The 14,612-nt window shown below is 54.0% G+C and overlaps 1 protein-coding gene across 1 annotated transcript in view; it reads right to left on the bottom strand.

Moving 5' to 3' along the window:
• PAPPA (pappalysin 1) overlaps positions 1-14,612 on the bottom strand; it is a 236,708-nt gene that overhangs the window by 45,103 nt on the left and 176,993 nt on the right. The window contains 3 exon segments of the mRNA XM_038553223.1: positions 184-394; positions 9,434-9,617; positions 12,102-12,270. Coding sequence (XP_038409151.1) covers positions 184-394; positions 9,434-9,617; positions 12,102-12,270 — 564 coding nt within the window.

The following is a 14,612-nucleotide window of genomic DNA, read 5'->3' as shown; positions in this document are numbered from 1 at the left end:
GAGGTCGCACGGCCAGGGGGCGGTTGTTAACAGTGTCCCTGTAGACTCTCACGGGGCAGCATGTGATGCACGGTGGGGGCTGCTTCCAGCAAAGAAGCGGCGCTTCCTAATCATCAGACCTCTGGACCTGGCTCTCCCCCTCGCCCCCAGAGCCCACAGGCGTGTGTTTCTGGCCCCACTTACTTCTTTGACTTCCGCGAGGAGCCAGGCACGTGGTATCCCGGTTTGCACTTGTACTTGCAGAAGGAGCCCACCTTGTGCTTGTTCTCTCGGCACCGGGCCGTCTGCAGGTCTGCGTTGGGCACCGGGGGCGGAGCGAGGCACATGAGCTCACACAGGGCCTCCGGGAAGGACCACAGGCCGTCCTCCATGCAGGTCAGGAGGCTGTTGTTGCCTGGAGGACACAGGCCGGAGGGTTAGCAGACGGGTCGAGAGGGGTGCCCCTGACAGCCGAGCTATGGTGCGGGCTGCCTGGGCTACAGCCAACGTAAAAAGCCAGAAGGTCTTCCCCTTGGAATTCCAGACCCTTCTGTATACGACCAAGGGCCTCTAGGAGGTGGAGAGAGCTGCGACGAGGAGATCCAGCATGGGGAGTAACTCGCCCCACATCTACAAGAAACTAAAATTCAAGGATCCTGAGTCCCGATCCAGAACCTCGCCCACCGCACAGGAAGAGACCCTCATGCTCCTTCCCTCCCTCCTCCTCGCTGCGCCAGGTGGGGCCCCGGGCCCAGAGGCCAGAGTACGTGTGCCTCCTGGGAAGTGGCGGGCTAGGGCTCCTGTGAGCCTCTCCTCCGAGCTCCGGGTCCACGTGGCCTCGAGCTGCCTGCCGCTCCTCTCCGGGCCCGCGCCCCTGTACTGCTGTGGGCCCCCTCGGGCCGGAAGGGACAGCACTGTGCTGTCTGGAGGTCTGCTGTGCTTTCCAGGCCCCAGTGTTCAGTGACGCTTTGCCAGAGCAGCCGCCCTCCCCTACCCCGAAGCCCGTGCCAGCTCTGACAGACGTGTTGACTGCCCCCGGGAAGCTGGCCTGATGGGGGACGCGGCAAGAAGAAGTAAAACACGGGGTGCAGGCTTTTCCCTGCCAGGTCATACATTATCAGTGCACAGCCTGCCCCCAAACCTCCCCAGGACAATCAGAGGCAGACCCCAAGCCTGGCTTTCTCCAGCGAACACCGCTCTTCCCGGTTATTACTGAGCAGTGTTGACCAGCAGGGCTGGCGGCAGGTGGAGGGTGCGGAGGTAGGGGCGGAGGCGACAGGCCCAGCGCCCTGAGTGTCATCGGAGTTAGTCTCACAGCAGGCTCGGAGCTGGGAGGACGCACATTTGGGAGCAGAGACTCCGAGAGTGAAGGCACCTGACCTAGTCCTCGCAGTGAGTGAAAGGCAAACCGAAGCTCAGAACCAGGGTCGTCTAACGACAAAGGCAGTTGTTTCTCTGGGAACTTGGCTACACGTGCTCCGTAGGGCCTCTCTTACCTGTTCCGAGAGGCAACCCCCAACTCTGATCTACAGAAAGAGAACTGCCCTGCCTTTCATGGCGATGAGAAGATAAAATGAAACACACCTAGCAAAGTGCTGTCAGATTCCTTATTTGCCTCCCTTCTTGCCTCCCTCCCTCCCTCCTAACCTTGCCTTCACTGGCAGGTCTGAGGGGCCCTATGAGTTGCACACAGGCCTTCGTTCATCCAGCAAGCACCTGTGCAGTGCTCACCATGTGCCAGCTACTCTTTTATATGTCGGGACACAGCAGTGGACAAAACAGACGTACAAACCCTCAAGCCCTGCCCTCCTGGAGCTTCTATTCCAGTGTGGCAGGGAGGAACCCTGGAGACCGGACAAAGAAATACACTGTTTGGCGTGCCGGAAGGCAGTAGGTACTCTGGAGACAAACAGAGCAGGACCAAAAAGCAGCAGGGAGTGCCGTGCACTTTTCTGTAGGCTCCGTACCCCCCACCGACCCCACTCATTGTCCTCTTTCTTCTCCTGTGTCAGTGTGATTCACCTGGTGAGCACAAGGCAACCTAGTGTCTGTGAACCCTAAAGAGGATTGCATGCTGACAAACACTGATGCTGCAAACCACAGAGATTTCTATATCAAGTGAAGGATGATTCATTTGGGTTCCATAGAAGCAGAGAGGCCTCTAGACCACCAGAGACCACAAACTGCTTTATGCATTGCTTTTGTGGTGGAGGTGGTATTTTGGGGGTGCACAGGCACAGCAAAAGCTACGGGAGAAACTTAGCAGAGGTAAAGAGAAGTTATCAAAGATGCAGGGAGCACACACTCTCGGAACTCCCCAAGAAGGATGAACTGTCTGTGCAGAAAGTGTGAGGACTCCAAAAAGTACACCGTATCAGCTATGCAAATTTTAGATCGTGATGTGCAAGTTACAGTCGCTTGGTGGCAAGAGAACGTGAGAGTTGCAAAATGGTCATCAAGAGTGAAAACGCAAGCCAGAAATGTCCGTTCTGGGAGAGGGTGACTGGGAATTAGCCGTGTACCACCGTCAAGAGAACCATCACACTAAAGCAGGAACTGGTGGTTCAGGACCATGGACATGCCCCCACCCCAAAGACAAACAAAATCTAGGAGATGCAGACACTGAATGGCACAGAGTCAGTATTTCCGTGACCCAGCTATTGCCATTACTCTATATCCACTACATGGCTTTGAAGAAAGCGGGGTGTAAAACGTACCATCCGTGCCCTGCCCTCACCTCCTTGGCACTGACCTCTATACCAAGGATGGTCACTGTGTCTGCACACAGGGCAAGCTCACGGTACTGAGGCATCCGTGCTACTGGCAATAGCATCCAACCAGCAAGGGAGCTGGTGGGTTAATATGGCAGTTCCCAGAGCTGCAGTAGCTGTATTCCCATAGTTCCCCAAAGCGACTGAGCTCTGGTTGCCCCCAGCAGGACCTTGCTCTGAAAGAGACCCTGGATGCTCCTGTCATTTCCATGCCTCCCTGCCCCATTCCCTTATCTGTCTTTCCTGGGAGAACATGACTCAGGATATTAGACGCAGGCATTTCTGAGCCTGGGGCTTCTGGCTTGGGGTAACAGTGCCGATGTCAGAAACTGCGTTCCAAAAAGTGATGTGACCCTGTATCTTCATCTGTCCATCTTTTAGAGTCAGGAAGACAAATGGTGCTCTGCTGTCTACAGATGTGCTTAAAGAAATGTCAGTCTCTAATGAGTATTAAAATCATTGTAAATGTACTGTCAAAGAGATATGCCTATGTTCATTATTTTATTCAAAAGATTACCCAGAAGGCCAAATCTCTTTGGGAGTGCCTTTAAGATTGAAATTGGCCTAGGGCAGAATAGGTGGAGAGAAATGCCAGGAGATCTAACATCTGGTTCTCTTACTACCTCATACATGGTGCCTGTAACCTAAGGCTAAGGAATGGACCTCGATCATTCTTTTAGCACCAGAAGCTAGCCTAGTGCCAAGCAAACAGTGGGTCCTTAATACCCATTTATTCAATGCATGAACTATTGTGAATCTACATGTGACCTTGAACAAGTCACCTAACCTCTCTGGCCTTCAGCCAAGGCTGTCTTTGAGTCCTTACAGCTCTAACGTTTTAGGACGCGAAAGAATATTGGCCACTGTATTGTTTTGAGAAAACACAGATGCAGTGAGAGGGACTGGAAGTGGACATGCAGGCCCTCGGGAGGCTGCATCAGCCAAGGGCTAGTGCTGCTGGAACTGGGAGGAGATTCAGTTTCATTGCTCTTGATAGGAAAGAGACCTTAACAGAAAAGGAAGGGCAACAGGAAGTGTAAATAGAGAAGAAGTCTCTCTGTACAAGGTCCTGGGCCAGGTGAGGCAAGAAATGAGGACCTCAAGGTTTCAGGATGGTTGTTTTCCCAATGATAGCCAACTGGAACTCCACCAAGTGCTCAGGCTGCCGCAAGTCAGAGGAGGAAAGCCGAGGCTGAAGAAATGGAGCCATCAAGAGAAGCATGCAAGCCTCTGCCAATTTTAGTCCTAAAAGCACATTGCTAGGCTCCGGGGACCCCGAGGAGCCAAAGAGAAAATCCGAGCTGGGCTAGGCAGTCCCAGAAAGAATGCCATTTGCTTGTAAAACTGGGCTCTCCCAACTCTCGTGGAAGTGAATATATTTCAATTATTTAATTGTCCAGTTCTCTCCCTAAATATCTACAAGGAAGTCTAATAGCTCTTTATAATTCAGCCCAAGAGGCAGGACTTGCCAGGGCCATCTTCTTGATCCTCCTAATAACCCAATGTGTCATGAACCCCATTTTGTAGGTGACAAACTGGAGTCCCTGAGAGGGAATGTGAGCCGCTCAGTCTAGAGTCGAGGCTCCCTCCAGGTCTGCCTGACTCCTAAGTATTTTCTCGACCTCACCACAGAGCTTTTGGCCATGAGCGTGGTCAAAGAACATCTCATGGAGAATTTGGATGAGTGGAGCAGCTCAAAATCAAGAACTGGTCATACAATAAGATTTCAGTACCTCCACCTCCTTCCCACTGTCCAGAATGGTGCCCCTCACTTCCAAATTTCTTTACAAGGGGCCCCATGTGTCATTCACATGTTAGGCTCAAAGGAAAGAGGTTGCTGTCAGATGCAGTTACAGCCAGGGGTAGATGATGGAAAACTTCCCAAGCAGATAGAGAAAGGAGCCTGCAACACCGGACACCTGCCATGAAGAAGCAGCTTGGGAATGCACATGGCAGATGTGAGTGAGCAGATTTCCGCCGATGGGTGGGAATGGCATACCTAGCAAAGGGGCGTCATTTCTAGGGTCAGGCTCCCTGCCTCCTGACCCTAGTGCTAAAGATAACTCCTAGGTGTCCTTGTATAAATGTCTTCCTCTCTTGGGCCTTAGTTTTGCCATCGTGAAATTAAATAATTCACCTTGATGACCTCTGGGCTCCTCCCAGCTCTGACATTCCAGGCTTCAGAGGGGGTTCTGGGTTGAGGGACAGGCTGTAGGAAAGGCCAATGGACTCTGAGACAACAAATAGCAACAGACTCAACCCTCAAAACTTGAGCGACTACTCAGAGTAGAGCAGGAATGAGACAGATAGGAAGAATTATTTAAGAGATGCCATCTTAGCACTACTCACATTGAATAGTGGCCTCATAAGCAGCTGTATGATCTTGGATATGTCCCTTCTCCACTGTGACCCTGAAATCCCCAGGCATAATCTGAGTAGTGGGTCTACCATCAGCACTCAGCAGTGGTTTGGACCCAGTGAGGTCCTAGATCATCTTGAACTCTCACCATCCCAAATGCTAGGGTGACAGATGGAGCAAGCAGTATTCTCCTGAGGAGTTGTATGAGAATTTCTCTTGGTTGGGGGGTGACCCTGTTTTTGTGGGGATGATGTCCCAGTGAGACCCTTGTGGCCCTCCAGGGCCTAGCTATCTGCTTCTGAGAAAGAAGGAAGGGTCTTCTCCTGAGACAGAAGAGAGAACTTGCAATTTCTACAGCGATGGAAGTTGTAACAGCTGCAGGGAGGGGGGACAGGGTGAGGGAAGGAGCCGAGGGCAAGCACAGAGGTTCACTGCGAGGCGCTATAGGATGTGGCCACTCTCTGTGTCCACCCAGCTCACACCCCTGTCTTCGGTAAAGTCTGAGAAATCAGGAAGTGCTCAGTGGCATTGGCTATCTTCTGCAAATAGGCTGAGTTTTCATCTGAGTTGGAGAGGCAAACAGACAGAAAAGCCAACAGAAGCTATAAGTACAAAGCAGGCCTTTTAAAAAAGATCTTTGTAGGATGAAGTCATGCTTACTTTTTTTAAAAGATTATTTTTTTATTTAAGTCACCTCTATACCCACTATGAGGCTCGAACTCACAACCCAAGATCGAGAGCCCCATGCTTTTCCAATGGAGCCAGCCAGGCACTCCAAGGCATGCTTGCTTTAGAAGCCCCACTCCACACTCAATGTCAAGTGCATCTAACACGCTTGAGTTGAGGTTCACTGGGTGATATAAATAATGTGGCATTTGCAGCCTTTTAATTAAGCATTTATGATTCTGAAGTGGTGGTGTTATTGCTGTTGTTTTGACTTGAGAATATAATTTCCCTCTGTTCTTGTAGGTTCCGTGTTGGTGGCGTACATTGGCAGAAGTGACTCTAAGGCTGTGAGTTTGCAGGATATTTTGCATACATCTTGAAGAGGACTCAGAAATTAAGTGAAAGTGGGGATATTCAAGAAAAACTCACCAGGACTAGAAGGGGAAGTGGGCTTGTGGTGCTACCCACATTATTCCAGGTCCCAGGGGCTACCTTTGACTGCCTGTCCTGGGTGGTGGCTGCTGGGCTGACAACCCCTAACCTTCAGGTCCTGGGAGGAGCATGGAGGATGGAGTATATCTACACAGCTCCCAGGACTAAGGCCTCCACGAAACAGAGAGGTCAGGCCTGGAAGAGGGAGGCCGTGGCACAGGTCCTCACAGGGGTGCCCCCTGGGGAAGGTCCGTATTCACTGAGCACTTTCCCTGGCTCTGGAATTTTACACACATCACCTCTTTCAGTCCTCAACCTGACCCTTCCATATGGGCACACCTGCACCCCTTCTGCAGATGAGCATATTGAGGCTGAGAGCCATGAAATAGCTCTTTTGAGATCAACAGTTTGGGGCAGAGCCAGGAGAGGAATCCCAGTCTGTCTGACTCTAAAGACGGTGCTCTTTTCACTTCAATGATGCTGCTCAGAAAAGCAAAACAAAGGGAGGAAAGGGAAGCAAACAAAAAAATGGAGGAAGAAAGCTGTTTACCCTCTTGCTTGAGAAGGGGTTCACTAACAAGTTCAAGAGAGAGGTAGCAGGACCTTCACCCAGTCCTTACTGCCTGCAGACCCAAGCAGAAGCATCAGATCTGGGATTGAGCCCCAGATGATGCTGACAACCAAGGTGCATGAAACGCTAGGGGGTCCTAGTGGGTCAGCGTGGCCGCTGGCAAGATGCTTCTCTGCATTCTCAAAGGGAAGATCTAAATTAGGATCCACGACTATCAAAATGATGGTCCCTCTGGGGCCTCGTCTCCACAGCAGGGGTCACTCCCCTTCCACCATAGTTAGCAGAGAAGCAACAGCAGAAGGGTCTGAATCACTTTGATGAAGAATCATTATTTGCAGGGCACCTGGGGGGTACAGTAGGTTAAGCGTCCAACTCTTGGTTTCCACTCAGAGTTGTGAGTTCAAGCCCTGCATCAGGTTCCCCACTCAGCACTGAGTCAGCTTGAGTTCTCTCTCTTCTTCTGTCCCTTGCCCCCCACCCTTGTGAGTACATGCTTGCGTGCTCTCTCTAGCTCGCTCTCTCTAAAATAAATCTTTTTATTTTTTTAATTTTTTTATCTTTTTTTTTTATTTTCTTAAATAATCATTATTAGCCACAATGGGTGCCATGATAATCAATGCTAATTTACATACTGCTCCTTCCCAAAGGCCCCTGATTGAGGGGAGAAGTGTGATTTCTTGGTCTGGCATTATCAACATGCCCAACATCTGAGCCAAGGGAAGGACTCAGAAAGCGTGAAAGGCGGAGGGCTTACAATTTCCACCATCTCTTCACTTCTCCCCAGCCTACGTCTTTAGAGAACCTCACCTGAAATGCCTATAACTTCTGAATTCAAATCATCTGGGGTTAAAAACCAGGGGACCCGAAGGCTGCTTCCTTTCCATCACTGCTTCCTGGTTTTCTTCCAGGGCACCAGTTTACTAAGATTACTTGGTCTTTCATTCATTTCTCAAAAGAAACATTTCCTGCGGTATTACTTTTATCAATTTACCCAGCCATCCAGTCAAAACACTTATATTAAGTCTTACTAAGCACAGGTTCTGGGCTTGCTGACAGCGATGTGAAAATGGATTAGACATAGCCACTGCCCTCTAGGAACTCATGTCCAGTAATCATTGGAAATTTGGGGAAACTATTGACTCTCTCCCATCATTAAAATGCCTGAAACTCATGAACACATAATATTACATTCAAGTTCAAGGGAATCCATAGATATCCCCCCATCTCCCCACACCCCATGGAAATCTACTAATTCCCCCTCAGAGGAATGATGGCAGGACCTTTGCTGGATGGTAGGACTCATCGGAGGTAGGACCCGGGCTTGAATGAAATCACATTGTGGGTGTCTGACAAACAGACAATGTTCCCTCTGATAAGACAAGGAAGAGGGAGGGTCCTGGCACTTCTGAGAAATGGGTTTATAGATTTTCCTCAACGTATGATGGGGTTACATCCCAGGAAACCCAAAGTAAGTTGAAAATATTGCAAGTCGAAAATGCATTTGTATTCCTAACCACTGAACACCCTAGCTTAGCCCGGCCTACCTGAGCCACGCTTGGAACACTTACAGTAGCCTACAGAGTAGGGCAAAGTTGTTGAAGGCAAAGCCTATGTCATAACAAAGTGCTGACTACCTGATGTAATTTGTTGAAAACCATACTGAAAGTGGCAGAGAGAATGGTTGTGTGGGGATGGAACGGCTGTACAGGCACCGTTGCAAGGTGCCACCGCCCAGCACCACGAGGCTGCGTTGGACCACGTATCGGCAGCCAGGAGAAGGTCAAAATGCAGAACTCGAAACGGTTTCTACGGAATGCATGCCACTTTTGTGCACCATCAAGAAACTGTAAGTTGAGCCATCACAACTTGGAAATCCTGTGTCACATCAAAACCCAGTATTCTGACTGGAAGCCAAGAGCATTTTTTCTAAAAATACCACTAATTTGGTCTGTGATTTCGTACAAGTTCCTTCCCGTCACTGGACCTCGGTGTCACCATGTTTCCAAATCCTCAGTTATTCCACGTGAGCTTTGAGAAGCCCTCTGGTCCTGACATTCTGGGTCACCCCAGCTGGCCTCTTACCCGTTTTCAAGACGAGGCCTCCCCTCCAGTGTGCCCGACTCTGCCCCCCTCACCCCGACACCCTGGGGCCTGGCCCAGGAGATGCCCCAGCAAAGTGCTTCCTGCCCCAACACGCCTCTCCCAGCAGACCCTTCCTAAGGAGGAGCAGTGGCTTTGGTACAAGTCACACCCAGGCCCCAACGCGGATCCTACCGCGGAGAGCGTGGCCTTGGGCAAGGTCTTTAACCTCTCTGAGGCTCTGCAAACATGACTTCTCGTGCGGACTTCCTGGGCCCTAATCCTATCCAGTGAACCAGTCACGTCGTTCCAAATGTTATTTCCTACCATCTTTTTCTTCGTCGCTCCCTCCCCTCCACCTCCTGAAAGACTTGCCAGGCCCTGGAGGGCATTTCGGGGTCACACTTCTGCACACTCGACTTTCTCCTTGGCTGCACCGCAAGGCAGCGTACAAACACTCCGCGGGTGGAGCGGCGGCAGGGGGGCAGAGAAACCCCTGCCCTGCCCTTGGTGTGCGGGACCCAGGGGATGACCCAGAAGTAGGACAAACCAAGCCCGAGGGCCCCTCGTCCATACCTTTCAACTGCGCGGGGTGACGGCACTGGAAGGAGCATTTGCTGCCAAAGGTGGTCCCTTTAAGGCAGGAGAAGGACGCGGCGTAGACGTGATGCTGGTCTGGGATGCCACAGTCCACGGGCTCACAGGCCACCTGCTTGTTCCACTTGCCCTCAGAACAAGTCACCGTGACGCTGGGTCCCACCTGAAAGGCAGAGGCGGGCACCCTAAGCCGCGGCCGACTCATCCCGCTAGCCTCTCCCATGCTACACATGAGTCTCATCCCGGCCCCACGAGCCCAAGGGTGACCTACAACGGGCTCCTGATGATCCCCCCAGCTGCCTGAGCTGAGGACCCCAGCTCCCATTGTGCAGATGCAGACCCGAGGCCCAGAGACGTTGGGGAGCTCCGAGCTACACGGCTGTGAACAGGACGCACGAGGGGCACCTGGGGGCCGAGCTGCTGAAGTGTGTGCCCTGGGCGCAGAGCGCGACCCGGGTCCTGGGATGGGGCCCCCGGGATGGGCTCTCCCTCTGCCCCTCCCCCTGCGCGTACTCTCCCTCTCTCTCTCAGATAAATAAATAAGATCTTTAAATAATAAGGACAACAAAGAGGCTCTGGGGGACTTGAATCCAATAGCCACATTGCAAAGTGCTCCCCATGGAGTCTCCCAGGCCCGACAAGCGCTAAGGCCTCCCAGGGCCTCATGCCTCCCCTCCCGACCCGGCCTGTGCGAATGGCACAACGGGGTTCACGGGCTCTCGGTCTTCATAGCTTGGCTCTGCAGGGGGTAGCAGGGAGTTTGGCACCAGCAGGCACTGCCCTGGGATGTCGGAGGCCCCAATGTTTCTCCTCTGGGCCGTGACACCACAGGCCCATCCCTTGCCTCGGGTGATCTCTCCCACTGGCGCGGCCCCCATGGTTTGCTCGCTCTAGGAGCCACCCCTGCTCTGAGGGAGTCAGGAGGCGTAGACGTGAAGATGGGACTGGCCGGGGAGAAGCAAAAAGGGCTGGCAGGGATTTGAAACAAGCCGGAAGGTGGCAGGAGGGCGCGGGTAGAAGGGTGAGGCTGAGCTTCCAAGCCAAGGGAGGACGGCACGCTCAGGGCAGAAGTCGCCAGATCCTGGGGGACGGGGATGCCGAGGAATGTGGATCTGGGATTTTATTTTATTTTTTTAGAGATTTTATTTATTTATTCATGAGAGACACACAGAGAGAGGCAGAGACACAGGCAGAGGAGAAGCAGGCTCCATGCAGGAAGCCCGATGCGGGACTCGATCCCCGGTCTCCAGGATCACGCCCTGGGCCGAAGGCAGCGCTAAACCGCTGAGCCACCCGGGCGTACCATGATCTGGGATTTTAAAAGCAAAGGACATCTTTCCCCTTTTAGGAGCACATCAAAGGGAGCTGAGGTCCCTCGCTGCCAAAACAGCCCAATCGTTTCCACAGGACCTCAGACCTGACGCGTCCGACACCGGGAAGTGGGTGTCGAAGACCAGGGGTCGAGGGCTCCGGAGCGCCCGATGGGGACTCCGCTCAGGCCCAGAAGCTCTGGAGGATGGTGTCCCCGTGTGTCTGCAGCACGAAGGTGAAGCCCATGGGCAGGGCTCCCGAAAAGGCTGCGTCTGGTGATGGGGCTCCAGAACCCTCCACCCAGGTGCGCAGCCAGGAGCGCCTGTACCAACTATCACCTGGGCCCATCACCTTCTTCGACAGCTCCCTGCTGCCCCAAGTGTAAATCTCTAACCTCCCAACCTGGGGCCTGGGGCCCGGCCCCTCCAGCCTCCTTGTGTGGGTGAGCTCAGGCAAAAAAATAAATCATCTGCGGCATGCTCTTTCTCACCAAGAGGCCCTCACAGGCCACTTCTGCTGTGCCCAGGCACCCTCCTCAGTGCGCACGCCTGTGTCTACTGGTCTGGGTCCCTTTGTCAAGTCACTTCTCCAGAGGGAGCCCCCCAGGCTTGCACCACGCCTGCCTGGCACTTGCCTCGACTGCAGTTTATCACACCAGGAGGTCATCACTCACACACTGCCTGCGCCGGCGGAGTGCTCCTTGGGAGGACGACCTAGCTTTATCTTAGTGACTGTTTTTTTCCTTTTTCTCTAGCACCTAGTATGGCACCTAGTTCCCGGCGAACAGATGCTTTACAGTCTGTTTTACAATTACAGTGAGTGAGCGAACACCTCGTCGGCAGAGGGCTCGCCTCTTTCTAAAGCAGGCCCATGCGAACTGTAGCAGAGTCCTGCCTGCCTGGGTTTCCTTCCCAAATGCTCGGCACGTGAGTTTCTGGATCTGCAACCCTCCCCCCGGCTCCCACGTCCTCCCTACGGCTCTGATACCCTCCCCAGGGTTCTCATGCTCTCCCCAGGACTCTCACGCCCCCCGCCACCGCTCTTACTCCCTCCCCATGGCTCTGATACCCTCCCCAGGACTCTCACATCCTCCCCACTGTTCTCACGCCCTCCCCATGGCTCTGATACGCGCTGTGCACAATGCTACTCTGCACGGGAACCACGCTCTTAGAAATGCCAGGTCGATGGATCCATTCATCCGATCCACACCCGTTTACTGAGCATTTGCTGGGTGGCAGCCCGTGTGAAGTGCTGGGGATTCGGCAGGGGACATGCCATGCCCCCAGCCAGCCGCTCTGGGGCAGGAGAGGGACCCTGAGCGCGGCACCTGGCGCACCTGGCTCTTGATGAGCTCGTCGTCCCGCTGTATCTGCAGCACGTAGCCCGTCCGGCAGCTCACGGTACACCGGGCGCCGTGGTAGCGGTCGCTGCTGGAGCAGTTGAGGGAAGCGTTCTCCACCGCCAGCTCCGGGCAGTCGGCGGCCTCACACACGAAGTGCACGCAGCTGGGGAGGAAAGGAACAGGGGGTGAGCAGGGCTTCGCTCGTGGCACCCCGTTCGCAGCACCCCTGCACTCCAGCTGGGAGGGGCGCTGATGGACTCCCTCGCCGCCCTCCCGGGAGGCGGACACAGAGGACGGGCTTGGGCCCGCTTTGCGGACACGGCCCCGGGGGCAGCAGAGTTCATCACAGCGCCCCAGGGTTCACATCTCACAGAAAGTCCGTGCATGGTGTCACCTGCAAACCTCGCGGAGGCTCAGCTTCTCCACCCGTGAGGCAGGGACCACGACGCCAGCAAGAATCCACAGAGGTCCTTGCAGGCCGGGCGCCGAGGTGATCGACAGCCTCTTCGCGTCTCGTGGCGGCACCCACCCCAGGGGATTCCCGACACACGAACACACTCACTAAGTAGCGGGGAACCGTGTAAACGGGCCTGTGCTCCGGTACCTAGAGGCTGCGTCATGTTGGGCCAGGTACGTCACCTCTCTGAGCTCCAGAGTTTGCTCAAATTTGGGCCCACCCGTAGGGCCACGAGACTCAACCGGGGCGGCGCTGAATGTGCAAGTCTTGTAGAAACTGCGAAGTGATTTATGAATTGCTGGCAAAGCCGCACAGCGATCACGCCTTGCTTCTTGCTGTAGCTGCCGTTCTAGTCCTCCTGCCAATCTGCAGTCTAGCCTCTCTTCAATTTCTACGGGAAGCTTCCCCAGGGGTCCCCAGGGGAGCATCCTGGTGGGCACTCTGCCCTCCTCTAACGGGCCTCGCGCCTCGTGCGCTGAAAACACAGGGACCTGGGTGCCCACCGTGCGCCGGAACGCGTGCTAATCCTCGAGGAAATGGAAATATTAAATCCCTGGGCTCGATGCTCTTTCCCCTCCTGTCACCGTTACACAGACACTCGGTAACATTAGCGGCTATTCAGCGATTGCTTATGCACATGAGCTCACCCCAGCCTCCCAACACCCCTATGAGCTAAGTGTTATTCATTTTATGGTCGGAAAAACCAGGGGCCAGTGAGATCGTGTTCCTTAGGTTCCCACCCAGATGTGTGAGTCTGAAGTCCTTGTTGTTAACCTGGCCCCACACCTGGACTAGAACTTCCCTGAGGGTAGAGACAAGGCCTGTTTCATCCGGGTGTCCTCCGCACTGCAGTAAAGCAGCGGTGCATCCAGTAGGTGTCTCCTAAGCGGCAAGAAACGAGGGGCGGCTGCGTCGGGCAATAGCTCTTGAGCACGCTGGAGGTTGAGATGCTGACTGGGAACCCTGACAGCTTGTCGGGGGCAGTTTTCGGTAGCCGCTTGCCTCTCCGACTGTCTACACTGCCTGGCACCCAGGATGCGTGGAGAGCGAGGAGGCAGGGAGCCATCGGTGGCCAAACCAGCTTCAGAAGGGATTCCTCATTTTTTTTTCCTTGGTACCCATTTCGGGAAACCGCGCTGGGGGCCCTCCCGGAAGATGGTCACTCCTTGCCATGCTCTCTCCTCTGCCTCTGCTCTGGGGCCTGGTGAGTCACGCTTGAGCTGGGGTGGAGCTAAAAGCCTCCACACATCACAAATTCCCTTTCTTCAAATCCTTGGAAAAGGGAAGCACTTGATGTAGGCCTCAGACCCATGCGGATGGGGGCTTTGCATCTCCACCTACCCCCCGCTCCCAGAGGCACCGTGAGAGGGCGACGGGGACACCTGCAGACATACTGGCTTCTCCACCCACCCTCCTGCCCCTGACAGCGTCACCTGCGCCGCGCCACATGCCCCGGGGAGGCGTCCAGGACAGTGGCTGCAGAGCCGACCAAGGGCTCAGACACCCCACGACACACGTGTCCACAGTGGGTAAGCGCGGGGGGCAAGAGCCACATGGTTCCAATCTCAGTTGATTTGCGCCGTACACTAGCAGCTCCCACACTGGCCCTCTGACCCGTGACTTCCCGAGTGGCCACGCCTGCTCTGCTTTCCCAGGGTGACGACCAGGGGGCTCTGGCCCGCCCCAGGCTGTGGGGCCGTGAAGTTGTAAAAGCAGCATGTACCCCCCACCCGGTTTCTCTGCACGGTAATGTTCTTCATAAGAAAAAGAAGAAACTGAAAATAAAAAAAAAAAAGAATTGATTTGCTACAGTGGAAAGGGCACAGGGCTTAGCAACTGGGCTAATCCGAGTTCTAAGCCCCAGCAAGGCCATTTACCAATTGCTTAACCCTGGAAAGTTCCCTGATGTGCTAAGCCTCAGTCTTCTCATCCACAAAATGGAAGTAATAAGCCAATTTATCTCTCAAGAGTGTCAACAGGGTGACATGTCAGCCACTCATTCATCTGTTCAACAGACCTGGTCTAGGGGCCTCGCTGCCCTGTTCTAA

Source organism: Canis lupus, chromosome 11, assembly GCF_011100685.1.
Source record: "Canis lupus familiaris isolate Mischka breed German Shepherd chromosome 11, alternate assembly UU_Cfam_GSD_1.0, whole genome shotgun sequence".
In the NCBI taxonomy this organism is placed as follows: domain Eukaryota; kingdom Metazoa; phylum Chordata; class Mammalia; order Carnivora; family Canidae; genus Canis; species Canis lupus.
The sequence above is the reverse complement of the archived record's forward strand: the minus strand, read 5'-3'. Positions and strand labels throughout refer to the sequence as shown.